This window comes from Netta rufina (assembly GCF_964035555.1).
Source record: "Netta rufina genome assembly, chromosome: 32".
In the NCBI taxonomy this organism is placed as follows: domain Eukaryota; kingdom Metazoa; phylum Chordata; class Aves; order Anseriformes; family Anatidae; genus Netta; species Netta rufina.
Genome location: NC_140156.1, coordinates 680,603 through 706,392, shown reverse-complemented (window position 1 = coordinate 706,392; position 25,790 = coordinate 680,603). Strand labels below are relative to the sequence as shown.

The window sequence follows — 25,790 nt, the reverse complement described above, 5'->3', positions numbered from 1 at the left end:
AAGTTTTAAATGCTGGCTTAGCTCCAGCAATTCCCTTCCTCTGCGTCCCCCCCCGGCTGAAACCTGGGTCTTTTTTGCTTTAAAACAACTTGGGTATGGCATGGGAGCGATAAGGCAGGGCGGTGGAGGGACGTGGACTTGGCTCTGGGGTCTGCTGCCCTGCTTCGTGCGCGGGTGCCGGCAGTGAATCAGCGCTTTTGGGGTGAGTCACGCCGCTGTCATGTGCGCTTCCAGCCAGGGATGAGGAGAACAAAGCCTGCAGGAGATGGCCTGAAACCGGAGCAGGGAGCATGGGCTCCTGCTGCTGTGCCTTCCCCTTTGAGCTACGGCTCCAATTCGGTCGCTGCTCTGTGCCACATCTGCTCCAGCTCGTCCTCGTGTGCCTGGTGCAGTGGGATGCTCCACGAGACCGCGCTGCCTTCCTCCTGCTGCTGAGTTGGGGGCATCTTAAACCTCACACATCATCTGAAAGCAGTGCTCACAGTACATTTTCCCCAAATCAGAGCTTGGGTGCTCTGCCAACAGCCCCAAACCTTGGGGCTGGTGATAGAAACCCGGCCCTGACCCCCTGGGCTCGTTGGGGCAGGCACTGAGCTGCCAGCCAGGGCTGTGTTGGGGTGGCCGCTGTCACCGGGCGGTCATCCTCAGCCTGAGTTTTGCTTCTTCACCTTCTTCCTGAAGGCACTGCTCAAAATAAAACTCACTTTCCGCTTCGCTAGCACCCCCCTGGGGGGGCTAATGGCCTCAAAGGAACCCCTGTAAAAACCTACAAGGTCGCTCTGCTGCTTTACAAGGCTCGTTTCTTTGGGGCTTTTGTAGAAGTTTAATTTATGGCCTATTTGTTTAGGCGGAGAGGAGGGAGGGGAAGCGTGCTGGAGCGCAGCCTGCTGGCTCTGCTTTGCCCCCTGCTGCCCTGTGTGTGGGTCTCAGAGTGTTTTTGGGGTTGGTCACTGCCATAACGGGAGCAATCCCTTTGGGATTTTGTCCTGCTCCTGGGCCTGCCCCCTCTGTTCATCACCCTCCTCCTTCTTTGGTCGGAGCCATCGCCCTTCCCAACTCGAGCAGCGCATGGCTAAGGAGCAGCAATGTGTGGATAAGGAGCAGCAGCGTCTTCCTTGCCTCTGCTGCCCTCTTGGAGCAGCTGCCCTCCACCACTTGGGGTGTTTTTAGGGTGTTTTTCTGCCACCCTAGCCCTTCACAGCCCTTCCCTGGCCGAGCTTTTGCCAGCCTTTCAGTTCCCCGATCACCTCCTCAAGCATTTCTTCCTTCCTCTGCTTCTCCCTGACAGCTTTGTCCTCGTGCAGAGTCTCTCCCCACCTTCCTCTTCCTTCCCAGCACCTAAATTCTCCGGAACAATTTCCATCCTGCTCCCCTCGGCGGTGGGTGATGAAGAAAACCCTTCCCTGGGAGCTGGATCCCTGCCTCGGTGCAGCCTGGCACTACCCTCTGCCGGCTCCCGCGCCGCATTACAGCCCCGTCCCGGCTCCCAGGGCTGCCAGAAGAGGACAGAAAATCATTTTTTTTTGCAGCCAGAGCTCAACAAACTCAACCACGTGGCTTGGGGGAGCGCACACTGCCCAAATTCGAGCCGCCCCGCGCTCGATAGCATCTTGCTGTGTGGCAGAGATGAAATGCAATCTGCCCCCCTTCGGGGAAATCAGGCTGGAATGCGCGATGAGCTGATAAGCACAGAGCAAGGGGAGGAGAAGCTGCCTGCGATCTTCTTGCCCACTGGCCTGAAACAACCCTTCCCGGAAAGCCACCCAGCGCTCAGGGCTGCTTTTCCTGCCGCGTGCTTCTCCTCATCTCATCCCCCCTTTATTTACCGCCACGTGTAAGCTTGTGGGGTGCTCTGGTGGCAGGAACATGGCAGGCATTGCTCCAGGTTTTCACAATGCCATAAATCACCGAGAAGGCACAGCGTGGAGTAAGGTGCTCTGCCTCTTAGCAAGGCGTCCTGCTCACAAAACGTTGCGGTGGTGATCCTTCGGGGAGTTCATCCTCTGTATAACTTATATTAACACCCACAGCCCGAATTTATAATCGGTAATACAGGTTTCACCTCACTGGATGGTAAAGTTGGGGTTCACACCCTCCATCCTGCTGCTCTTTGCAGCTAACTGCAGGGACTGGTCCAAGAACGTTCCCTGTCCTAATCCCTGTGTTGTTTTAGGGAGAGGTGGAAGCAGGACCTGACCACATGCAGCAGCACGGGTGATTCTGTGGTATTTGGGTAATAATGCAAGAGGAGAGACTCAAAGTATCCCTTAGTGGTGAGAGAGGGCGAAGAAAGGGTGGAAAATAGTGCATTTCCAGCAAACCTGTTTAAAAAGTGCAACAGGAAGAAATTAAATCAGTTAGGATGTGTTTTCCCTCGTCTTTAAATAAAAATAAACCTTGGCTTCCTCTTACAGTTGGCTCTTGGAGAGCTGGTGTAATAGGGAACAAAAGGAAGACACCTGATTGTAGGTCTTGGGGTGATGAATTTGAGGAGGGAGCTTTCCAAAAAGGTGGAGGGTGCCCGGGGAAGCCTCAAAGAGCAGTGCCCGTTCCTTGTCCGCGTGTAGGTGTCTAAATGTTCGCAGTGATTGAACATCCAGGTGTCTGCGGGCTCCTTTTGCTCTGCTGAGAGCCAAAAACGGGCGATTTGTGTTAAGAAAAATACAGTTCTCTGGAGGTAGCCTTCGTTTCTGATGCCTTCCGTTGATGCCTCAGATTAATTGCTTTGTTTGTTTCATCAGATACCGTATCTAAAGGCATTTGTGCCTGAAGCCACGGAAGATAGATGGACAAGCCAAGCAACTTCTGACTCTGCATCATTTTCTGGGGCAAAGTTATATGGCAATGTATCCTACAAGGTAACGTAGCCCCTGCAGTGAGTAAAGAGGGATTCCTTTGGCTTGGCTGCTGGGTGATAGGGACAGTGCCTCGCTCCTTCCCCACGCCACCCTCACATCCGACCCAGAGGGATCAGCACAAACCCAGAAGCAAAATTCAAGGAATTTTGCAAAGAGCAAATCCAAATTGCCTCCAAAATCACATCACCTTTGAGTCAGGTCTCCCCCAAGATGGGTCCACGTTGTTACTGACAATTCCTTCCTCAGCTTCCCTAGGTGTCACTTGAAACCGGTGAACAAAGCTCTCATGTAACTCAAGTCTTGCACAAAATGTGTTTTTGTCTTCTCTGATGGCTTAAAGTGTGCTATGTTGGCTCAGCGTGACGTTACTGTCACTTCTGGCTATGTGCACGGGAAGTGTTGTCCCTGGAGGGATGCCTTAGAGTCAGCAGAAATGTCTTTTTACCAATTTTTATCAACTTTCTGGTCTTCAGGACGACGTTAGAATTCCCTGCTTCGAGCAGATAACATGCATACCCCGCGCAAGCGGGTCTGCCTGCTCTATAATTCAGCTGAAGCATGCTGGGGAAGTTTAACGCTCGCTTAAAAGAACAAATTGAGCAGCAAATTTGGGGGGAGCGGGCGTGGTGGTGGAGCTGGGAGGAGCTGCAGCGCTCTGGTGAGCTGAAATGGGGTAAAACTCAACGTGCTGTGCTCCTCCAGCCAGGGTGCTGTAACGAAGGGCTCGCTGGTGCTGCCTTAACTTCTCTGCTTGTGCAGACGAACCAAACCTTTCAAAAAAAAAAACTGTTTTTTTTTGGCTGGAGCCGAAACTCCGTGTTCTGGGACACCTGCAGAGTGCTGGTGGGGGTTGTGCTCGTTTTAGCCTTGTAATTGAGAAAATTCAGTGAGGCCACGGCCGCTCCAGAGCCCTCACTGAGCAGAAACAAGGATACACGTCAGAATGCCCATTTTTACCCCAGAATCTAGAATCCTGACAGTGTTTGCTGGGTGACACCGTGTCAGCATCCCCGGGCACCCGTGGTGCCTGAGCCAGCCTCTGAAAGTGCCCCGGGTTTGTTTTTAAGCAGCGCCTCACCGTAAAAGCCGGCTGGGAAGTGACCCGTGTGTGGTGCCGTTGTTTTTGCAGGGTGTCTGGTGAGGAATGCAATGGGATCAATAGCATGTCTGCGGAGAGCGGCCCCGGGACGAGACTGAGAAACCTGCCGATGATGGGGGATGGACTGGAAGCCACCCAAATGTCTACGACGCAGGCGCAGGCGCAACCCCAGCAAGGCAGCACCGTCGGCGTCAACCCCCCTCCGCCAGAGACCTCCAACCCCAACAAGCCCAAGCGCCAGACCAACCAGCTGCAGTACCTGCTCAAGGTGGTGCTCAAGACGCTATGGAAGCACCAGTTTGCGTGGCCTTTCCAGCAGCCCGTGGACGCTGTCAAGCTGAACCTCCCTGTGAGTAGAGGTTGAGCGAGCAGCCCGAGTTTCCCCTCGCGTAACGGTGGGAGGAACGGAACCGCTCGCGTCCGCCCTCCCTCCAAAATCTTTTAAGAAAAAAGCCCCGAGGGGCCAGACGCCGTTCCTCCAAAATCCTTTAAGAAAAGAGCCCCGAGAGGCCAGACTTTGGGTGATTCAGCTCCTGATCTGGCTTTTACAGTCAGGAGCAGCCCCTTCCTGGTTAGGGACAAAAGATGGTTAAGCAATAAATCCCTCAGCTCGGGTTCTGCCTTGCTGGTCCCGAAGCCCCCACCACGTGTGCCTTGTGCAGTTTGGTCCCTGTCCCTCCTGGGCAGGAGGATTTGGAGAGCAGAACCCAAGGAGCCAGCAAAAAGCACAATTTCGAGCCAGCTTCCTGTAGTAAATCACGACAGCATCTCTGCTGCGTGTCTGGATCCTGTTGGTTCCCACCAGAAGAGATTTGTTCCTCTCCAGAAGCTCTCCTTTGTATGACATGCCTCTTTTTTTTTTTTTTTGTAACCTGCTACAATAACGCCCACTTCTCCTCTGTTTTACCTTGAAGATGTAATAAATATATAATCCATTGCCTGAGCATCAGGTGATTTAATTTCTGTGCAGTGGGAACAATCTCACGGCTGCATTGACAGATCGCTGGTTCTATAGCAACAGACTTTCAGCCCCTTTTTCTAAAACACGATGCCTAAAATAGAAACACCTTCCCGTGTATTATCTGGATGCACTTAACAGGCTCGAAGTAAATCTGATTTCCCCGCTCCTCCGTCTGTTACTGCATCAGGCGTGTGATCTGTTGCGAAGGGTCATTTGTTTCAGGTTTTGGGAATCTGCTTGGCTCTGTTACAGCCCAGAAACTCACTTTCTGTGCTTTTTTGTGCCTCTGTCTGCTGAAGGGTAAATTACTCGCCAGCGAGGCTGCTGTGCTGAGTTACAAACACCTTGCTCCAGCACAGCAAAACCACTGATAGCCTGTTTTACCTTTTCCTACCCACAGCAGACTGGGATACAGGCTAAAAAGTGTTTTGTGGGGTTTTGCTTAATGTTTAATTATAAATCACAGCTGGAAATTAGCTGGTGGGGGCTAAAAAAAAAGAAAAATTGAGGAGGGATGGGGACTGATGGAGCTGGGTTTGGAGAATCTAATCCAGGTGGGCTCCATGCTGGTCGAGATGTCCGTGGTGGTGATGTTTTTGGGTGCCACACTGACTCGTGCCTCTTTGCCCTTTGCAGGATTATTATAAGATTATTAAAACTCCTATGGATATGGGAACAATAAAGAAACGCTTGGAGAATAACTACTACTGGAACGCTCAAGAATGTATCCAGGACTTCAACACGATGTTTACAAATTGCTACATCTACAATAAGGTACGAGAAGTTTCTGAAAATGTATTTTCTGTGGGAATCCTCCGTTCTCATTGTACCAGCTCAGAAATGCTTGCATTTGTCTTTCTAATGGTCCTTAAAGGGAACACCGAGATCAGTTTCTTTAGAAAAACAAAGGGGATTAAGCTGGTGGTGGTTCAGGCACATCTGTCTTGTGCAGAGAAGCAAGGCAGGGACAGAGCTGGCTTAGCAGCATTCCCTCACAAAAGAATCAGTGGAGACAAACAGGTCAGATGTAGTTTGTTTTACAAATCGCTTTTAAAAAAGGAAAAAGAAATACTTTTTCTTGGGATATGACTTGAGCAGAGCCACAAGTGTGATCAGACAAATACTTGGAAGCAGCCTTGTAGGTCTGTCCTCCTTATTTTCTGTAGCTCTGTTAAAAAGCCATCTGGGTGGTGTGAAACCCTGAAGTGTGATGGTGGAGAACAAAAAAACATCGATATTCAGAGCAGTGTGTTGGGTTTTGCTGTGCCTGGCTCTGGCCTCGTAATGCACTGTAGAAGATTTCCTTCCAGACCAAGAAATAGCTTTGTAAACACTTGTGCAAATGTCTGGGGTGCAGGAAGGAGCATCTCGAGCAGGGTGTTTGCCACAAATGGTGGTGGTGTTATCAGAGACCAAGTGGTTTTGGTACTCCACGAAGATGGGGAATCATCAGATTCTCCAAGACCGAAACGGGCAGATGTCAGCTGCACTGAGCACAGGAGAGGCAGCTCGTTACCGTGCTGAGTAACACGAGAACAGCAAACACAAACCACAAGTTTACTGCTGGCTTCAAAACGAAAGGCAGGGAGATGTGGTCAGAGCGCCAGGCTTTCCTCCAGAGTTCCCTGCCTGCCTCCGTCCTTCCCACGGCTTGCCTGAGCGGCTCAGTTCCCTTTCGGTTCCTGCTCTTCTGTTTCTCCCAGGTCTCATCTCTGGCCCTCAGCCTCTCCCTGTTGCTTCACCCCTGCATGTTTTGACCTTTTTCTCCTCCTCCCCTCAGAAACGTTGCACAAGACCTTGTCCTACTTTGCTCCCAGTGCACCGTCGTTAGCAGAAGTGCTAACGAAGTGCTAATGGCAGCAGCTCCCGTGGTTCCTTTCCTCCATCCTTGATTACCCAAAGTCACTTCTTTCTGTGCTCCTCTGTCCATAATGACTACTACAGGCCACTTCTCCAGGTTTACACACCACCCACACCCTCTTTAACCACATAACAACTTCTGACCCTTACATTACTGGGCATGTTTGACTTTCTTTGGGTTTAATGTTTTTTTTTGGTCTTGTTATGGTCCTTCAAAATCATGCCCTTGGCCTTTGCCTTTTCCGCTTTGAGCCAGCACGATGCAACTTGAGTGGGGCTCTTGGAGGCTTCAAATTATTCTCGCACACTTCCTTATTCTTTGCTGCCACACACTTCCACGTTTTCCCGGCTTTCCCCTTGCTTTTCCCCTGATAACCCCAGTCTTCCCAGTTCTCCATTGGCCTCCCCTGGCCAATCTGTCCCGTCAGCAAGTGCAGTTTTAACTGTCCTTGTGCTGATCCACGGGGCTGGGGCTGTCTTTTCTTGTTCATTCATCATCTTCTCATCAATCCAGGCTCTTGTTCTCTTGTCGCATGCCCTTCCCTCGCTGCCTCTTTTTCTCACTGTCAGCAAAACAAGGCAAAAAGACTGCAGACCAAGATCCAGTGCTTGTTTCTCCCACTCCTCCCCTCCATTGGCCCTCCTCCCTCTGTTCAGAAAGCAGTCAGTGCTACAGGCAGGTGAGGTCAGCTCACTCCAAAGTGTATCTGGTTGTGCTCTGTGTTAGCTCCCTGCCCATCCCCTGCTCTAAAATGCTTTAGGGCAAGGACTCTTCTGTATGTTGAGGCTCGGGGCAGTATCCCAACAGAAATAGCGCAAAGAAAGGTAGAGATGCTCTAAAGTAAGGCTCCGGGAATTACTCAGCTGGGAAATGGTAAAGATTACAGCATCCAGCCTGAGCTTCACATCTCTCCTTTGCCTCACAAAAGTTGTTCTGAAATGTTTCTCTTTCTCTTTTCTTTAATTTGCGGTTACGATTAACGTTAAATGGAGAAAAGCATGAGCAAAATCTTCAAAGCAACGTTGATTCGTTTAGATTCTAGCAGTCCTCTCTCTGTAGATGTGTGCCTTGCCTAATTTATTGTATCTGTTATTCATCCAGCCAGGAGATGACATAGTCTTAATGGCAGAAGCTCTAGAAAAGCTTTTCCTGCAGAAAATCTCCGAAATGACCCAGGAGGAAACTGAAATCGTTATAGCCCAGACAAAAGGAAGAGGACGCGCGCGGAAGGAAGCAGGTACGCTGCTCGCCCTGCCGTTGCATCGCGTTTGCCATTAAGCCATGCTCACTTCCACACCGCGTGTCGTGACCATGAGTCCCCACATACAGACCTGGCTCATCCTGCTTAAACTGGGGTGTTTAATTGAGGGGTGAAAGCCCACCAGGGCTCCACGGGCTGGCTGAGGTCATCGGTGCTCACAGGCTGCCTTGCTCTGTGGAGTAGGGGCCTCGAGAGGGATCTTGAGCTGGGGGGGAAGGAGCGTGGCCACCCAAGGCTCTCTCATGTGTGCGTGAGACTCTTGTTGGTGAAAAAGAAGGGCTCTGCGGTGTCTTGAGACTCCCTGGGCTGTGTGGCTTCTTTCTTTTTTGGGGGGCAGAGGAGTGCTGGGGACAGTTTTGTCAGTGATCAGAGCACTGCTGAGGCACCCGTGTGGCTGGGAGCAGTGAAAGGTCGTTGTTCCCCGCCTGCCCAGCAAGGTGAAAAGCTGAGAACCAGAGTCAAAATATTTCAGTTGTACGGGCAGGAAGCTGAGGGGGATTACGAAATACCACTCGCAGTGCCTCTAGGGTAAATGACAGCTGTTAAAGTAAAGGAGCAGCACGCTCGCTGCCCTATCAGATCTCTGAGTTTTACACTGCTTTCCCTGTACCTCCGGATGTACTCAGTGTTGTAAAACAAAGCCGCGTTCTGCCCAACAAGAATCGGTGACTGCAGAGCTGAGAATTGAGGTTGAGAAGCTGCAGCTAAAGAATGATGACTGGGAAACGAATGCTTTGCAGCGATGGGAATCCTCACGTGGGCAGCAGCGGAAACCAGTTGCAAGCATCCTGACGCGCTGACGTTCTCCTTGCACACATGCAGACTCCTTTGAGTTGCAGTTTTCGTAGTTTGTTCCTTAATTTTGCGGTGATTGTGGACACACTGTGTGTGTTGGCACTAAAATAACTCGGCGTCCTTTGAAAGGATGCGTTGCCACATGCGCTAGTCCCTGAAATGGAGTTCACTTTGTGCAGACCTGCCTCTGCTCCCCTAAAATCCCAGCTGAGCCCTTTTTTGGGGGCTATTCCCATTTTCCGACCTGTAGCTGGGCTTCGGCCAGGGTGAAGTTCCAGCCCAAACGCTTGAGGCCCTGCACAAAATTGAACTCTGCAGCATGTCGAAAGCCATTCAAAAGTTACAAATCGATAAAATTACATTCTGTGGTTTTGTCTGTGTACATCTTAAGACTTAATGATATATTTTTTTTTTGTTTTTTGAAGCTTTTTTTCCTGGATTAGTAAATTATGGGACCAAAAGGTCCCATTGTGCTCATCCAGTCCAGTCCTCTGCCTGCTACGTAGTGTGAAAGAGTAGCACCAACACCGCCTCGCTTAGAAGTCTGTCTTGTAGAAGAACATCTAAAATAGAGTGGAAAAAAAAATCTCTTAGTGGCGCTTTTGAGGAGTTCGCTAGCTAGTTGCCACGTTACATATTTTTCGTAATATGTCTCTGCTCTAAACCCTGAACCGCTGTCTCCTCTTTAAGTAACTTTGTTTTATTGAAGACTCCCGTGTTTTCAAATCTGTGTTCTCCATAATAACCGGCTTCTCTCGCTATAAGGAATGTTTCCAATCTCTTAGTCCTCCTTTACAGCTCTTCTATGAACCCTCTCCAGTTTTTCACATAAATAACTGTGGACACCATAACTGGACATAGATGTGACTGCTACTAGAATACTGTGCCAAAAGCAGAGGTAAAATAGCCTTCCGATTCCCCTGTTTACACCTCAGGGATTTCATTAGTTCATTTTTGGCCATAACATCACCCCAAGAGCTCAGCTTCAACCGATTACCCACCATGACCCCATAGTCTCTTCCCGACGCAGAGCGAGACGTCCATCCAGCGGGGTCGCGCCGCGTGCCTCGACCTGCCAAGGCACCAGATCATTCATAACGGGGCTGAAAGCATCCCGGCCATGACCGATCTCAGCGGCACCCCCATCCAAAAGCATGTTCGCTTGGGTTTGGAGATCCAGCTCTTGAGTTAACATGTCTCATGTCGACCTTGTGCCATCCTCATTTCTCTGACCAAAACCGCTGTGCCATACCGAGGCGATTGCTTTATCAAAGTGTCACACGCAGGAGAACACCATTGGAGAGCTTGCAGTGGCACCAAAAAGCTGCTCAGCTGCTTTGCTCCCATTTATTTACTGTCCGTGAGCTTGTGTGAGCATCCCTTAACCTTTCTGGACTGCTTTGTGCTGTGAACCTTCGTGGCAGTCCCGATCCTTCCTCAGCCTCGCTGTCAGACTGATGGTGCTGCGATCAAACGGGCCGTTTTCTGAGGTTTTGAGTGAAAAGCAGCATTGGTGGCCCAGGGAGCTCCATGGGCAGCCCTCAGAGGGCACCAGGGAGTGTAGAAGCTCAAGTCTGACCTAAGGGGTTGCTGTTGAACCCCCTCCTTGGGAGCTGTTGGAAGAGAAAGTGCTGCTGTGCCATCAGCAGCAGTACTTCCTAAGTCCCTTCAGCCTTTTTTGCTTGTTGGTTGTCATCTTTCTGTACCGGAGGGACTCACCTTAGGTGTCTTTTTTGCCGAAAACACCGAAAGAAAAAGTCACAAATTCTAACATCTGGGACTGCTTTAATCATCGGGGCTTTATGCGTTTTTCCTTCCCTTTGCAGTTTTCCTCTGCTTTCCACTAACACGCCTTCACTGCTAGCAGCTCCTTGGCCACAGGGAGCAGATTTGGAAGCTGACTGATGGATTTTTTCCTGCACGAGACGTGTGACCCGAACACAATCGTTTGCATTTGAGATTTTTTATTGCTTTTTTTTTTTTTTTGGCACTCTCCCCCATTTCTCTCTACCCTGTTATCGCGTTCTGACCACGTGAGCAAGGAGAAGCGATGCCACTCGCTGAGGACGCGTGCTCTGTGAGCTCAGCTCACACCAGAGCCTTTGCCTCTCGTTGTACGAGCTCTGCTTCAGCTCGGGGACTGGTGGGTTCAAAACATGCTGGAAAAATGGTGCCTACCAGGCTTTTTGTGAAATAACCCATTTGCGTTAGGAACTTCTGCGAGGCAGGAGGCGAATCGTGTCCGCTCTACCTGGACATACCGCTGCCCAGCTGCCCTCAATCGTATCTGTGAGTAGCACATGCGCTGGAGGACGTGCTGTCACTTCCCAAAGCTCGTTTCTGGTCCTGGCAAAGCACAGGAGCGTGGTCATGGCTCTGCTAGGAGCTGAAAGCTCCCAGGTTTGTGCTGCCAGCAGGCTGCAGTTTCTTTTTCACAGATGTAAGCTCAGCATCTCGCCCGTTACCACGCCACATTTCTCCGGTGGGATCGCAGCCGCTGCAGCTCCTGGGAGCAGGTCTGGCTGCAGCTCTTTTCTTAACAAAAGCATTTTGGGGACAGCCCTGGAAGGTCAGCTGGGTGGTCCAAAAGGCACGATACGGTGAGCACCCGCTGACGTATCCCTCATGGGAGATTCTCCCCGGTGAAAGAGCAGCCAAAACCCAGTCCTTCTGGATGGGTACAGCTCAAGAGCCTGGCTTTCCCTTGGGCATACGACTTCAAGGCCTCTCAGAGGGCCATTTGATACCTGGCAGGAGGTCCTCCTGTAATAATGAGCCGCTGCTACCAAACCTCCTGCGGGACTGGGGACTTTGGGCTGGATCTGGCTTTGCTGATGCCTCCGTCTCGCGCTGCGTCCCAGCCAAGCGTTGCTGCTCGGAGGGCGTTTCTCAATGCCTTCCACCGAAGAGTTTGGAAACTTACTGGGAGCTTTGCCCTGCAAAGAGGCAGCAGCTCCGGTCTTCCCCGGTGCCAGGGCCAGCGCTGACATTTCCTGCTTTCCTGTCTGGTGTCTGAACCTCTGTGGTTGCTCTGTGTTTGATGTGATCTAGCGATGAGTTTGCTTGCTAGCTATCAGGAGAGATTTCCCCAGGATGGAAGGGGTTTGGAGGAGTTGAGCCACCAACCAGTAAGAGACTCCCGCTCTCGATAACAGAGCACGGTTTGGCTCCAAAATTAGAGTCAAGAACCATTGCCTAGGACAAAAGGGTAGGCAGGGGAAGATGATAACGCTCTGCTCCATACCCTGCCTCCCCAAAATCTTGTGTAAGGAGAAGGGGAAGAGAGGAGAACACCTTTGGCCTGGTCCTTGGTCCTTTGCTGAAGTGGTTTTGGTACAGTTAGGTCCTGAGTTTCTTCACCATTTCACCTAGCAAGCTGTACAAATACTTCTCATTAAGGAAAACGTGATGATTGTTTGTCCCTGACTGGTTGCTCAAGAACAGGATCTGCAAAGTATTAATTATCTAACGAGCAATACTGTTTTAAGTGGCGAGAGCGCTCCTTGTGAAACATTGTTTTCCCGTTAAAGTGACTAAGTTGGAAGCGAGAAGCAACGCTTTTTCTTTTCTTTTGGCAGTGACATCCAAGCCAGGATCATCGACGGTACAGAATGCGACCCAGGCGGCGTCCCCGGCGCAGACGCAGGCTCCGCAGCAGAACCTCCAGTCCGCGCAGACGACTCATTCCTTCCCTTCTGTCACCCCCGACCTTATCGTCCAGATGCCAGTAATGACGATGGTGCCTCCTCAGCCTCCTGCGCCGCCTCCACCGGCCCCCCAGGCCCCCGCTCCGCCGGCCCCGGCCCCCCAGCCCATCCAGCCTCACCCTCCCGTCATCCCCACACCCGCTCAGCCCGTGAAGGTGAGTGGTTCCTACGGTTGGGGCTCGGGATCGGGGTGGTTTGGTGCCTCAGCTGGGTAGGAAGAGCTGCAGTGCCGGTGTCTGTGCCAGGTCTCCACTGCTGGAGTTTAATTTGAAGGCAAACGACCACAATTTGGTCAAAAGATTCCTGTTTGGAAAAGGCTTCCTCCTCTCTGTTGAGTAGAAAAGGAGCTTGTGGGGGGACCCCTCTTAGACACAAGTTAGCCAGCACAAATTCCACCCAGCCTCGCGTGGAATTCATCCTCTTGAAACCTTCCTTATTTAAGCCCTACGTGACTCAGGACAAAATCTCAGCTTACTGAAGTGACTCACGCTCTTGACCTTTCTTGGTACTACAGAGCTAATCCGTGTGGTGTTCTGCAGAGCTCGGTGCAGACAGACAGTATCTCGAGTATTTAGGGAAAGCCTTCCAACTTCCACCCCATAGCGCTGCCTCTGTGCTGCAGCTTGAGCCCGGGTTGTGCTACGAGGAGCACAACTCAGTCGAAGACGACGTATGGCCCTTGGTAATCCTGATTTCTTTCTTGCTTGTAGACGAAAAAAGGAGTGAAGAGGAAAGCAGACACCACAACACCGACGACCATTGACCCAATTCATGAATCGTCATCGCTGCCTGCTGAACCCAAGTCCACCAAGCTGGGGCCACGGAGGGAAAGCAGCCGACCGGTGAAGCCCCCGAAGAAGGACGTCCCAGATTCCCAGCAGCACATGGTAGAGAAGAGTAGCAAAGTGTCCGAGCAGTTAAAATACTGCAGCGGCATCATCAAAGAGATGTTTGCCAAGAAGCACGCTGCCTACGCCTGGCCCTTCTACAAGCCTGTGGATGTAGAAGCACTGGGACTGCACGACTATTGCGATATCATTAAACATCCCATGGATCTGAGCACCATCAAAGTAAGCTCAGCTTCGCGGTAGGTGTGGGGAGGTCGGGGTCTTGGCGGGGCATGGATCACACAGGAGATGACGCCTGCACGCCCAGCACCTTCAGATGTCTGCCAGGCTTTTTTCAGCCCTGGGTTTCTTGTACATTTGGTCCCTCTTGTTTGCCTGTTATCATGACATTTGGAAAAAAAAAAAAACAAACAACCCATCATCGTTCCAGAAGGGCTCTTAGGAAATGCTTGCCTGTTTTGTTTTGTTTTTTATATAGAAAATTTCCATGACTGTCTAAATCTACGCTTTCTGTTCTTAGCCCAGGAGATGGCCTCAGAGAGCATAAATTACACTAATAAGGGAATTGGATTTAAAACAAAACATTTTGTATTCTCTTAAAATAAGGGCCCGTGTTCCTGAAGGTGTCTGAATCAGCCTTCTGTTCAGCAGAGGTAGGTTCTGCTGCCGATAGGCTGGCGTCATGGATTTGAGAAATGTGTCTTCAAAGTAATCCACATTTGCACTTGAAGCATTAATTCATTATTTACAAGCCTTTTACTTCTCAGCTCTGTGATGAACTCACCTGCAAGCAGCTAAAGCTTAGGGCCGAGTCCTGCTTCACCCAATTTGGGATTGCATTTTACAACGAGAGGAGGGAATTCTTCCTTCCCGCAGCCTTCTCCTTACTGAGGTTATGCCAGGTCTGTGCGGGGATTTCAGCTCTTCCTTCGCTGTTGCGCTCAAACCATTTTGCTGAAGGGTGACTTAGGAGCACGTTTCTCTTCCCTCCTGTTCCGTCGAAGGAGTTGCAGAGGCAAAAAAACATTTTCAGCCTCGCGTTTGGGATCTTTCTGAGCCAGAGCTTGGGAATGCGTTATGAAATTCTTCGCTTTGGCTCAGTAATGCAAGCACGGTCCAGGCTGATAGGCACATACCGTGCTGCCCAGAGTAATTGCCACCTGGCTGCGTGAAATGAATTGCTGATGCTGGCTCCGGGCGCCGGTGGCCAGATGTTTCCCCTCTGCAAGCGCGCCATCAGCTTCGGCTTCCCTCTTGGCAAGCGCAGCAGAGCAGCGAGCGAGCCCTCGGGGCTGTGCTCTCCTCGTCTCCAGCGGACAAAAACCGAGTCCATCAGCAGATGGTGCAGGCAAGTGTTGATAAATCAAGATCTTCACGCTCCTTGGCTTTGTACCTTGGCGCTCACGTCCCGTTCAGTAATACACAGAGGCTCATTTCCAGCTGTGAAGCTTTGTAGCTCAGGATGCTTGCCCTCTGATGGACAGCAGGCTGCAGGGCTGCCTTGCAGAACCCCCCAGCGCTGCAAACAGAGTGCTGGTGGTATCGCCCTGAGCCTGTCTGAGCTCACCCTTGGCAGACATCACCGAGACAGCTGCTCGGCTTTCTCCGTTTGCTTGTTTTCAAGTTCAGCTCCTCTTTCCCAGAGAGTGCGTGAGATCTGCGCGGGGCATGGGAAGCCTCTGTGCTCAGCTGGCGTCGCCCAGTGCTCCCGGCTGGATGCAGCACCATCATTTCAGCCTCTGCCAGAGGCATTAGAGCAGATCTGGTTCCTCCTAGGTCAGGTGTCGGCATCCAACTCTGCAGAGGTCGGCTTTCTTCCAGGGTAGGGAGGCTAGATGGCAAGCTTGGGAACCCCAAAAAGTAGGCAAGGCAATTGAATCCTGTCCACTGAGTCTTAGCCTCGATCAAAGCTCCTTTTTCAGCTGGCTCTTGAGCACAACCAGCTCTTCCTCCTAGGGAATCCATCTGAGCAGAGCTGGTTTTTGCTAATAAATGGCCTTGGGGGTGTGCGTGGAGGTTTAGTGCCCGTAGGCCAGACAGTGTCAGGGTTCAGTGGGCGATCCTGGCTGCGAGCACTGCTTCTCTGATACATCCAGCACCAGCATTCGTTGTCATCTGAAGGGGGCCTGAAGGGCACATCGTCCCCTCTTGAACACACCCTGAGTTATCCTTAAAGATGCCCCCAGTCTGCTCCTTTATTCTTGTCAACCTGGTGCGATTCTTCCTTATTTGTCCCAGTGCAGGGAGAGGCTTGGGCTTCCCGAGCCTCCACGGGTGCCACGGTGCTGTGTGCGTTCACTTAATTGGCTTATTGCATTTACGCCCTTAATAGCTGAAAGTTCCTTTTTCTCCCCTCCTTTCTAGTCTAAACTGGAGAACCGGGAATACAGAGATGCTCAGGAATTTGCAGCCGACGTGCGATTGATGTTTTCCAACTGCTACAAGTACAACCCGGCCGATCACGAGGTGGTGGCGATGGCACGGAAGCTGCAGGTAAGAACCTTGTCGCACGGCCACCTTCAGTTCCCAGTGATTGCCTGCGTCTTCCTTTCCTAATTGCTCTGGCACAATTGGTGCATCATCTCCCAAAAACATAAAGAAATAGCATAAAATAACAAAAAACATAAATGCCAGCATGGTAAGCAAATCTCTCTGTGGAAGCGATAGGAGTGGGCTGACTCAGCCCGATTTGCAGTTGCCTCATTAAACTATTTTGTTTCGTAGCATCTTTTTCTTGTCCTCTTCTCTTTTTGATAAAGGAGTGGGAAGAAAAGTAAGGCTCTGAAACGTGTCTTTCCTCCTCGAGAAACCTGTAGAGAAAATAGGGATCGTACCCCCTTCTTGGTGCAGTCGTTGTAGGCACCTTTTTGATCATCCTTACAGTGAAGTTTTATACTCCGCTTGCTCCTGCAACATTTGTAATGAATGGTGTAGCTGAAAAAGAAGCCACGTGCGTTGAGCGATGTTTTTGCTTGATGCAAAAACTGCTATTCAAAAAAAACCAACAATCTGGGTTCCCTTGTTTCACTTCAGTTCAGAAGCACATCGCTCCCGCGGGTCTGAGCGACCCCAAGCTCTTTTCAGGAGCTGTGCAAAAGCTTCTCTTAGCAGTGGTTCTTCACTGAGAGCCCTTGGCCGCTCCTGCTTTGCATGTTTAACCCAAGCATTTCGACAGCTTTCACTGAGAAACACGTGGGGATTCCCTGTCTCTCTGTTTTCAGGCAGGTCTTTCACTTAAATGCTGGTTTCTCCCCCGTTTTTGCTTTCTGAGGGTTGTGGGTACAGCTTTCGTTTCCTAAAACTTCCTGCTGTCTGTCTCTTGGTCCCTCCTGCATAACTTCAGCGGGTTAAACCCGACCCAAACTGAGCAGCAGGAGGCATTCAGGTGCAGAAACCTCCCAAAAGCTGCGTGGAAACACGTGCCTGTAGCAGGAGGGGGATGCAGGATGGGCTCAGCGGGGCTTGTTCACAGCACACAAGGTCCTGGCTGGATGGGATGAGAAGCGTGCAAGGACACCAGGGCTAAAGCTGCTGGGAGGCTTTGTTCACGTGCTCATCATCACCGTGGGGCTTGCTGGAAGGATTCAGCAGCAGCTTCAGCACGGATGGGCACAAAGCACCGGCTTCTTTCTTAGCAAGATAACACAGCGTCATCAGAAAAAGCCCTGCGGAGATTTGTGCTGTTTACAGTTCTTGCCATCCCTGCACAAGAAAAGCTGAACTCGAGCTGAATGGAGCGGAGGGACTATTTGAATGACAAGGCGTTGGGGTCTCGCTGTATGAAAGGAGGAAAAAAAAAAAAAAAACAGCGTGGCTTGCTTTTAACCTTCAGAAAGCAGGGATCTGATTTACATCAGAAAACGCCAGAGCTGGGAAAAACTTGAAGGACATGAGATTCAGGGAGAGGAAAAAAAAAAAAAAAGTAGAAACTGGATATTAATAGCTTTGGGCTGGGTCTGTAATGATTACAGAGTAGTTTCTAGAGGAAGTAATAGGAGAAGAATGCTTCCAGATTGTTCCTGGCTCTGTGTAAACTCCTGTGTCCGGTGCCCAAGGCTAACATCTAGATTTTAATGGGGATGTTCCCAAACCTTTCACACTTTGCACTGGAGCAGCTTTTTCTCTCCTCTTCGTGGCACGGCGGCCGTCAGGAAATCGTAAAATCACTAGAAATCCCTGGGAAATGGTTGACCCCTGAGAGGTTTCATCAAGTTTAGGGTCAATATTTCCTCATGATGCTTCTGTAAAATCAGCTCTGGGCTGGTTGAATTTGAGATAAACATACATGAAGTTAAATGTGTGTTTCAGCACGCTTCTGATGTGAAATTTGTAGCATTCAGCATCTGTTGGTGGTGTGTTTTTTTTCCCCCTTTGGATTCTGTGGTTGGTAGACGGCTGAAAAACACGATGCTCACCCTCTGGCCACTCATTCTCTTGTTTTGGTCTGGCGAAGTACTTCACAGCCACTTCAAGTGGCGTCCTAAAGCGTTTTCTAACCAGCAGCAGAAGGAGCCGGCCAGATCTGATCTGAAATTCTGGTCACTGTTGTCGCAGGCTGCAGAGCTGTAAAGAGCTGCGCAGAAACTTGAGACTTTTCTTTCTCTCACCCCGTCCTATGGGGAAAGTCCTCAGCAGCCGACGCTGCCAGGTGATACCCCGTGGAGGCAATAAAGGACACATTAAGCTCTTTGCAACCGGGATTTTATTCACCTGAGTCAGCCCCGCAGGCAGGCTCAGGAGCCCATCCCTGCCTGGAGCCACTTGGGAAACTCTTTTCCCAACGCAAAGATGAAAATCTTGCTTTTTGAATGCAACGCCACGACCGTGTGGTGGTGGCCGACAGGGAAAATGTCCCCGTGGCTGCTTTGTAAAGTTGATTTTTATGTTCTGCAGGTTGGAGCCGGTTACTTCAGCTCCTTGCATTCCCTCGGGGTTAATAGCTTGTCTTTTCACCCTCCTTCTGTGGCTGTGTGTAAATCCCCAAAAGTGGATTTCAGGAGAACTCCTCGCTGGTGTTTGTGGCTCTTGGAGCTCCTGTTGCGATAGGGGTGGGTGCCAAAGCTCAGGCAGCTGGGCTAGCAGCTCTCCCTTCGCCTGCACCCTGTGCAGAGAACTCATTTCAGGTGGAAAGGAGCCAAACAAGTGAGCGAGGTTTCTGGAGCACTGCTGAGGTTTGGAAACCAGGCTGAGGATGCAAGTCTGGGCACGGGTTAGCGAGTTACCATCAGCCAGGAGCGCCGGGCGTTGCTTAACAGATAGCCCTGGTTCTGCCCACTCGAGCTATTTACCTGTCCTTGCATCAGCCTCTGAATTAACCCTGTCCGAATCTCTCTGTTCCCACTTTCTGCTTGGAAGCTGATTTTCGAGGAATTTTGGTGTGAACAGGAGCTCGAGCTCCCTCGCGGTGGTTGTGCCACTCGAGCGTGGAGCTGGGAATTGTGCATTAAGCAGCCGAGGGGGCCAAAACAAATCCCTCTGCCTGCAGTCACAGCCCCAGGCACCGCCTTTGTCCTGGTTGATGTTTGTCCAAGCGAGGACAGGCCGGTGGCACCGGGGATTTGCATGGCAGTAAGAATCCCTGATCACAAAGACATTAATTAGGCTGTTACTTGCTTCCTCGTTAGGAGTGCTAGGGGGTTTTCCAAACGCTGAGGGCTTTTCACAACCCAAGTGCTTCTGAACTGATTGATGGTTTTTAACTTTGCTCAACTGGATTTCAAATCAACCTTCCTGAGTGTTAAATGGAAAGCTAGACAGGCAAAAAGAGCTGGGAAGTTCTTATTCCTGACCCTAAAGAGTTCAGAAATTGTATGTGAGCAGTGTTTTAGCATTGGCTGCTGGCAGTAACGAAGCACCGGACTTTCTGGTTCATGGCAAGCAGTAATTAGTTTGTAAACACACGTTAAGTGCAGTGACTCAGCGCCTTGAAGCACTGCAGCTCGTTGCAGGGGGAGGGAAGTGACAAGCACTCTCGCACGCCTCTGTCGTGCTGCAAGCCATCTGAAAGCTCTCTTTTTCCTCGACTGTGTGCTCCGCAGCACTTTGTGCTTGCAGTGCAGCAAGGGAAGCAATTCCTTCCCCTTCCAGCCTTGCTGGCTCCTTTTGTGGGAGCAGAGAAGAGAATTTGGCATTTCTGCCAGTAGATGGAAGCAGCGAAACAACATCTGCAGCGCCCAAAGCATGCACTAAACAGAGGCACAGGAGGTTCAGGACGGAGAAATGCCTCCCAGCAGCGCTCCACCTGCACAAAATGAAGAAGGAGGGACGAACAAAGGAGCTCAGGGAAATGCTGAGCCAGCTTTAAGCACCACCAGGTCCTTAAACGAACAGTGAGGACGAGCCTGACCTGAAAGTCTTGGAAGCCTCGGGGCTGAAGAAGGTTGCTCCTCGTGTGCGAGCATCTCATGCGCTCAGGTGTGGGCTGCAGGGAGAGGGAATCCACTTGTTGTCTGCGCTCAGTGGGCTTGGTGGAAAAACATCTCCTGTTCAAAGGTGTCACAGGTCCGTGGGTGTGCTTAATAGCTGCTTTGCAAGGCGCTGGAGTCCTCGTGCTTAAAGTCAGCTCGGCGTTGGAGCGGTGGATTTGATGTCACCGGGCGTTTGACTTGCTAGAGGGTTTTTAATAAGTCCCAGAAATCTGCATCGATTTGCGTGCAGCTAATGTTTATGGTCTGCTGGGGCGTAGAAGGAAGCCGTGGACCTTGGGTGGCGGGTTCCTGCTCGGCGCCACGCACCCAGGACACGGAGAATGTCGCCTCCTTTCCTTCCTACATAAAAACGGGGAAAAAAAACGAGTTCCTGAAGCTGCTTCGTTGGCTCCTCTGCTTCCCAGCTCAGCATCGCTCCCTGCAAAGCCCCAAGGCTCAGCTGGATCCCCTCCTGGGAGCTCCTCTTCTCCTTGGGGGGCTCCAGAAGGAGCCTGGAGTGACCAGCAGAGCTCTTGTGGAGCTGCCTGGCTTCTAAATAAGTAAAAGCAGGGGAGCTGAGCCCATTTTCAGGTCTCACTTGCCCAAAATGTGGCATTTTTTCTGCAAGTGCTTCTCCCATCACGAGGCAGTTCAGGTGGCAACCTGCCCCGTCGAGGGGAGCACCCAGGGTCAAAACCAGCTCTTTTTCAGTTGCTTTGGCAGCGTGGGCGTGTACGAAACAGTCGGATTGATGTGAAACAACTCAGGGATCACAACCTTGGCTGGAAGCGTGGCATCCAGATTAAAATCTAACCCAGGTGGCACTTGTTCCGGGAAACTCGACGAGAAAACAAGACTGGGAGTGGTGTGGGTGTAGGATGGGACAGAGAGGACCCTGCTGCAGTGGGAGCAGCACCCACAACTGGTCCCTGCCTCCTGCTGTGGCCCCGGTCCCTAAGGGATCACTGGTGGCTTCACCTCGGGTACCGGGAGCGAAACGGCGTGAGCACACACAGCCTTTCACTGGAACTGCCTCGATAAGAAACACAATCAGCCTTTCACTCCTTATCTCGCTGGCTTGTCTTTGGTTTAAATTAAAGCGGATCTTAATCGGGCTTTAGAGCAAAACGACTTTCCCAGCCGTGGGGTAGCGGTGAAAATAACCCGGCTTCGTACTCCTGAGGATAATGGGGAAGTGTTTGCACAAGGGTTTGATTAAATCGAGGTGGTTTTTGCGGCACGGCCATAGGAGAACGGGCAGCAGCAGTTTCACTTAGGAAATCCAGCCTGTGTCTGGGCTGAAAAGGAGAGGGAATAAGTGGCAGCGCTGGAGCTGAGCTCGGCAGCGTTGCAGCTTTGAAAATGAATCTTTGCCTTTCTTGCCGGGAAACTTTTCCCCCAAACCATCCTGGATACAGTCAAAATTCCAACCAGACTCGAAGGGCAGACTTGAAGTGTTGAGGAAGCGATGTTGTCTGCAACAGACGGGACTGTGTGTGTGTGAGTTTGTTGCTCGCATAGAGACCACAGGTATGTAGGAAACACCCTGGAGATGCTAACTGCCTTCGGTAGGAGCACGGTGCTCTGCCAAACCCTGCCTGATTTTTTCCATCTTCTTTTCAGGACGTATTTGAGATGCGCTTCGCTAAGATGCCAGACGAACCAGAAGAACCTGTGATTCCAGCCTCTTCTCCCGTGGTGGTGCCACCTCCAACCAAGGTGGCTCCCCCTTCCTCTAGCGATAGCAGCAGTGATAGCTCCTCGGACAGCGACAGCTCGTCGGATGACTCCGAGGAAGAGCGAGCTCAGCGGTTAGCAGAACTCCAGGAGCAGGTACCGTGTCCGTCCCGGGGCACCTGGGGTTTCTTTCTTCACCTCAACTGCCTCAGGCAGCTTGTTTTATTTAGCTCACAGCCTCGGGACTGCTGTCGGATAGTGTCAGCTGTAAAGGGCTGGTGGAGTACGAAGCAGTGGGTGCAGTTCAGAGCTGTCCTCCCAGGGCTCTCCGCAGCTGCACAAAATAGTCCCCGGCTGCAGGAGCTCGCTGTCTGAGGTCAGGTGCTGCCGTAGAAATGGGCTGAACGCCTTCAGGGCTGCCTGAGCCCTCAGGAGGAGGATTTATCTGCTGTGGCCAGCTGACACTCTGCGGGGGAAGGCCGTGAGATAAAGAGCAGGCAGCTCCAGCTTGCGTCCTTCCAGTTCGTGACGTTGTTGGCACTGGGAAGTAAAAGCATTGAGTGGTGCTGAGGAAGTGAGTGGCCCACTAACGGGGAGAAAAGCTGTGCCAGGCTCTATAAAAAGATTGCCTCCTTCCTGTTGCAGAGGTCACGACACTTAAATATACAAAAATCAGGGTGCTGAAAAGCTGGAAGAAGTGACCTAGTTAGTAGTAAAAGATAAGAAAGCACAGGCGGTAGAGGAAGATGGAGAAAAGAGAGAGAGAGGTGATTAATTTGGAGAGAAGGAGGTGCTGGGCAAAAGTATCTTGATCTTTGTGTGTCTGCCTCTCAGCTTAAAGCAGTGCATGAACAGCTTGCAGCCCTGTCCCAGCCACAGCAAAACAAACCAAAGAAGAAGGAGAAAGACAAGAAGGAAAAGAAGAAGGAGAAGCACAAAAAGAAGGAAGAACTGGAAGACAGCAAGAAAAGTAAAGCCAAGGAACCGCCACCCAAGAAAGCTAAGAAAAGTAACAGCAACAGCAGTACCTCCAGGTCAGCCCTGTTTGTGTCCCATCACGTTTTGTTGCGCTGAGGAGCATGACACTTGTTTTTTTTTTACTTCTGATAATTAACTTTCTTACATGCAGGATTCTTGAAAAGTAACTCCTGTGCCTTTGGTAGGGCTGGCTCGCAGCAAGGCCCCTCGCCTTCGTGCTGGTGCGATCGCTTTGTGTCGCAGGCACGAGTTCAGCAGCAGCACCTGCTCGTGCTGCTGTGTTTTGGTGTCTGCCTGCTGGGGCTGCTTTTAGCACGTTAAGTACGGGAGAGAAAACCCCGCAGAGTTGGGCCGCTGCATCTCAGCGCCCTGCGTTCTGTAGTTTTCCTGCCCCTTCCTTTTGTTGGAGCTGGAGGTTTTGAACAAAGAGGTAAGGTGCCAAGAGCCGAGTATCTGCTGCTTGAACGGGATGGGGATGTTGTGCCTCGGTATTGAAACCTGGGTGAAAAGGAGGAGTTTGGCATATTTAGCTGAAACGAGATGAAATTAAGGAGTTGTTGCTTCTTGTGAACATGTTTCCTTACGGATGCTGGCTTTTGCTTCTGCCTGCGTGCAGCCTACAGGGAGATTGTGCTGCCCTAGTGCTGCTGTGGTGTCAGATTCCACGCAGCAGAAGCCTTTCCTGCAGGGAAATGTGCAGCATCAGTTGGGCTTTCGTCCGTCCGAGCGCAGATGTGAAGAATTAACCTCTGGAGCTGCTCATTTCTGTCTGAGTTGAGGGAACATTGGACGGGTAGCTCGGACTTGGATGCCCAAGGGGTAGCAGGCTGAGCATCCCTCATCCAGCCTCGTGGCTGGGCTGGAAAATAAGAGGATGCTCTTTAGGATTGAAAGGAGACATGCAGAGAGCTCCCTCCTGCACCTCGTGCCCGGTTTGTTCTCTGATGCCGCAGCGGTAGTTGTAAAATCCGAGCGACGTGGTTGTTACGTGATGTTAGAGCCAAGCAGCTGCTTTGTGAAACGTCTCTGTGTTTTGATGTGCTCTGTAATAACATTTTATAATTATTCTTAAGTAGTAAGAAGGAGCCTGTGACGGTGAAGAACAGCAAGCCCCCTCCAGCCTACGAGTCTGAGGAGGAGGAGAAGTGTAAGCCAATGTCCTATGAGGAGAAGAGGCAGCTGAGCCTGGACATTAACAAACTCCCTGGTGAGAAACTGGGCCGAGTTGTCCATATCATCCAGTCAAGAGAACCCTCGCTTAAAAACTCCAATCCCGATGAGATTGAAATTGACTTTGAGACATTGAAACCCTCCACGTTACGGGAGCTGGAGAGATACGTGACATCGTGTTTACGGAAGAAGAGGAAACCTCAAGGTACCTGTCAGCCTCAAAGCTGTTCCCCTCGTGTTCCAGCCGGGTATTCCCAGCCGGGTGACAGATTTGCAGAGAGAGATGTTGGTTTTTATGCTAAAATGCTGGTTTTTAGGCATTTTATATCCTTGCTCAGTGAAAGAGAGGAGCTTCTACTTCTCTTGCAAAACGAGCAGTGCCACCACAGCGTGTCTGTTAAATCCCGCTGCTGGACCTGAATCCAGCTGCTCTGACACGAGGCTGCTGATCCTCGGCCTCCCTCTAACGTAAATATTTTCTTCCAAATCCTACCGATACGAAGCGTGCAACTCACTGCCAGTTGGGTGGAATGGCACCCGCCGTTTCAGCCCGAGGCAGGCTGGTTTTTTTATAAAAACCACGGGTGCTCTTTCTGACGAGCAGCAGCCTCGTGGTGGGGCAGGGGAGCGGAGGCAGGTGGGGGGACCACGAAGCCCTGCAGGGCACGGGGCTCGCTCTGAGCTGCCTGCTCTTGGGGCTGAGGCTCCCGACCTCGCCCCTCCTCTCTGCCAGCCTTTTTATTCCCCTTTTCAACATGCCCGTTTATTCACGGCTGAGGAACTGATAAGCATTTTGGTTACTGGAATGAAATCTTGGGGGATTTGAAAGGAATCTCCTAGTTGCCCATGGGCAAACGGAGGGGGGAGGGGGATCACAGCGTGCAATAAACCAGAGTGGAAAACAAACCTACCCAAACCTTGGGAGCTTGCTTCATGCTCTTGCACCCAATTAAAACATTTAGATAGTTTTATTTTGGTTTAGCAAGTTGTAAAGAGGTACAGCAGGGCCCGAAGGCTCTTCAGCTGTAGCACCCCGTTTTTATTGGGGTTTGAGCTATTAAAATAGGCAGCTGCCTACTTCCCACTGCCTCAGCCACCTGTCCAGCTGCCTACCTGGGCCTGGAAGGTGATGCAGCTAAAAAAAAAAAAGAAAAAGTGAATTTTCAGCAGCGAGAACCCCCTGCTGCTTGGCACAGCGAGCTCGGGGTGGCCGCGAGCAGCAGAGAGGAGCCCGGGTTCAGCAGCAACCCTGGCCTGACGCGGTGGGAGGGGAAACCCCCATCATTTTCTGCCCCTTTTAAAACCTCCAAGGGCCTGCTGCAGCCCGGCTATTGCAAGTCAGAGGTGGGAATAAGCGCAGCAAAACCAAGGGGGTTTGCCACGCAGCGGTCAGGGAGGAGCACGCAGCAGGAGGCAGGGTTCTGGGGGGCTGCTTCTCCTTCTGACGCTCTTGTACTGTTGTCTTGTTGCAGCAGAAAAAGTGGATGTAATTGCTGGTTCCTCTAAAATGAAGGGGTTCTCATCCTCAGAGTCTGAGAGCACCAGCGAGTCGAGCTCCTCCGACAGTGAAGATTCAGAAACAGGTTAGATGCAGCTTATTTAAAGACTCAGTCCTATACCTGTTTTCTGTATAAATAAATATGTTTTCATTACCGGCTTGGTCTTTAATTTTTTGTCTTTGTAATCAAACCAATGTACCCAGCGGAGATGCTGCATGTTGCCCGTCTCGGGCCCTCCGTGTACAACTTGGCAGTAGTGCTGTTGTCTCTGGCAGTTCTCGAGCGCTACGAGATATTTTCATAAGCTTTCCTTTCTCAAGTTGGATGTGGGCGCAGGAGCCAAACTGCGGCATGTGCCAAGGTAGCTCTTTGTCTGGCTGATGACCTAGATTTGTATTTTTAGAAAGCCGCTCTATTGTCCTCGCGGGAGGCACGAGGCGTTCTCACCAGGAACGCTTGTGCAACAGAGCAGTGCGCTGGAGAAAGGCTTGGGAGACGTGCATAATTTGTGTAGAAGAGCCTTTTTTACGGCGTCGGGCAGGTCTGTGTAGAAAAAGTAGGGTAAAAACTTCCAGGGCAGCGTCTGCTCTGCGTAGCTCTGTGCTTCTGCCTTGGTACGACCTCAGCCTTCCGTCATTTGGGCTCGGACGAGGCTGCCCTCGCCCTCTC

At 51.2% G+C, this 25,790-nt stretch overlaps 1 protein-coding gene across 5 annotated transcripts in view; it reads left to right on the top strand.

Annotated features, from left to right (window-relative positions):
• Positions 1 to 25,790, top strand: part of BRD4 (bromodomain containing 4) — a 60,823-nt gene that overhangs the window by 19,758 nt on the left and 15,275 nt on the right. For 4 of the 5 annotated variants that reach the window (XM_084304053.1, XM_084304055.1, XM_084304051.1 and 1 more), the window contains 11 exons: positions 2,742 to 2,858; positions 3,988 to 4,306; positions 5,555 to 5,692; positions 7,881 to 8,016; positions 12,414 to 12,697; positions 13,253 to 13,612; positions 15,755 to 15,883; positions 21,421 to 21,630; positions 22,309 to 22,508; positions 23,526 to 23,827; positions 25,095 to 25,205. In XM_084304053.1, the coding sequence (XP_084160179.1) occupies positions 2,839 to 2,858; positions 3,988 to 4,306; positions 5,555 to 5,692; positions 7,881 to 8,016; positions 12,414 to 12,697; positions 13,253 to 13,612; positions 15,755 to 15,883; positions 21,421 to 21,630; positions 22,309 to 22,508; positions 23,526 to 23,827; positions 25,095 to 25,205 (2,209 nt within the window). In that variant the 5' untranslated portion in view covers positions 2,742 to 2,838. The remainder of the gene's footprint in view (positions 1 to 2,741; positions 2,859 to 3,987; positions 4,307 to 5,554; positions 5,693 to 7,880; positions 8,017 to 12,413; positions 12,698 to 13,252; positions 13,613 to 15,754; positions 15,884 to 21,420; positions 21,631 to 22,308; positions 22,509 to 23,525; positions 23,828 to 25,094; positions 25,206 to 25,790) is intronic. The other variant, XM_084304054.1, reaches the window with a different exon arrangement.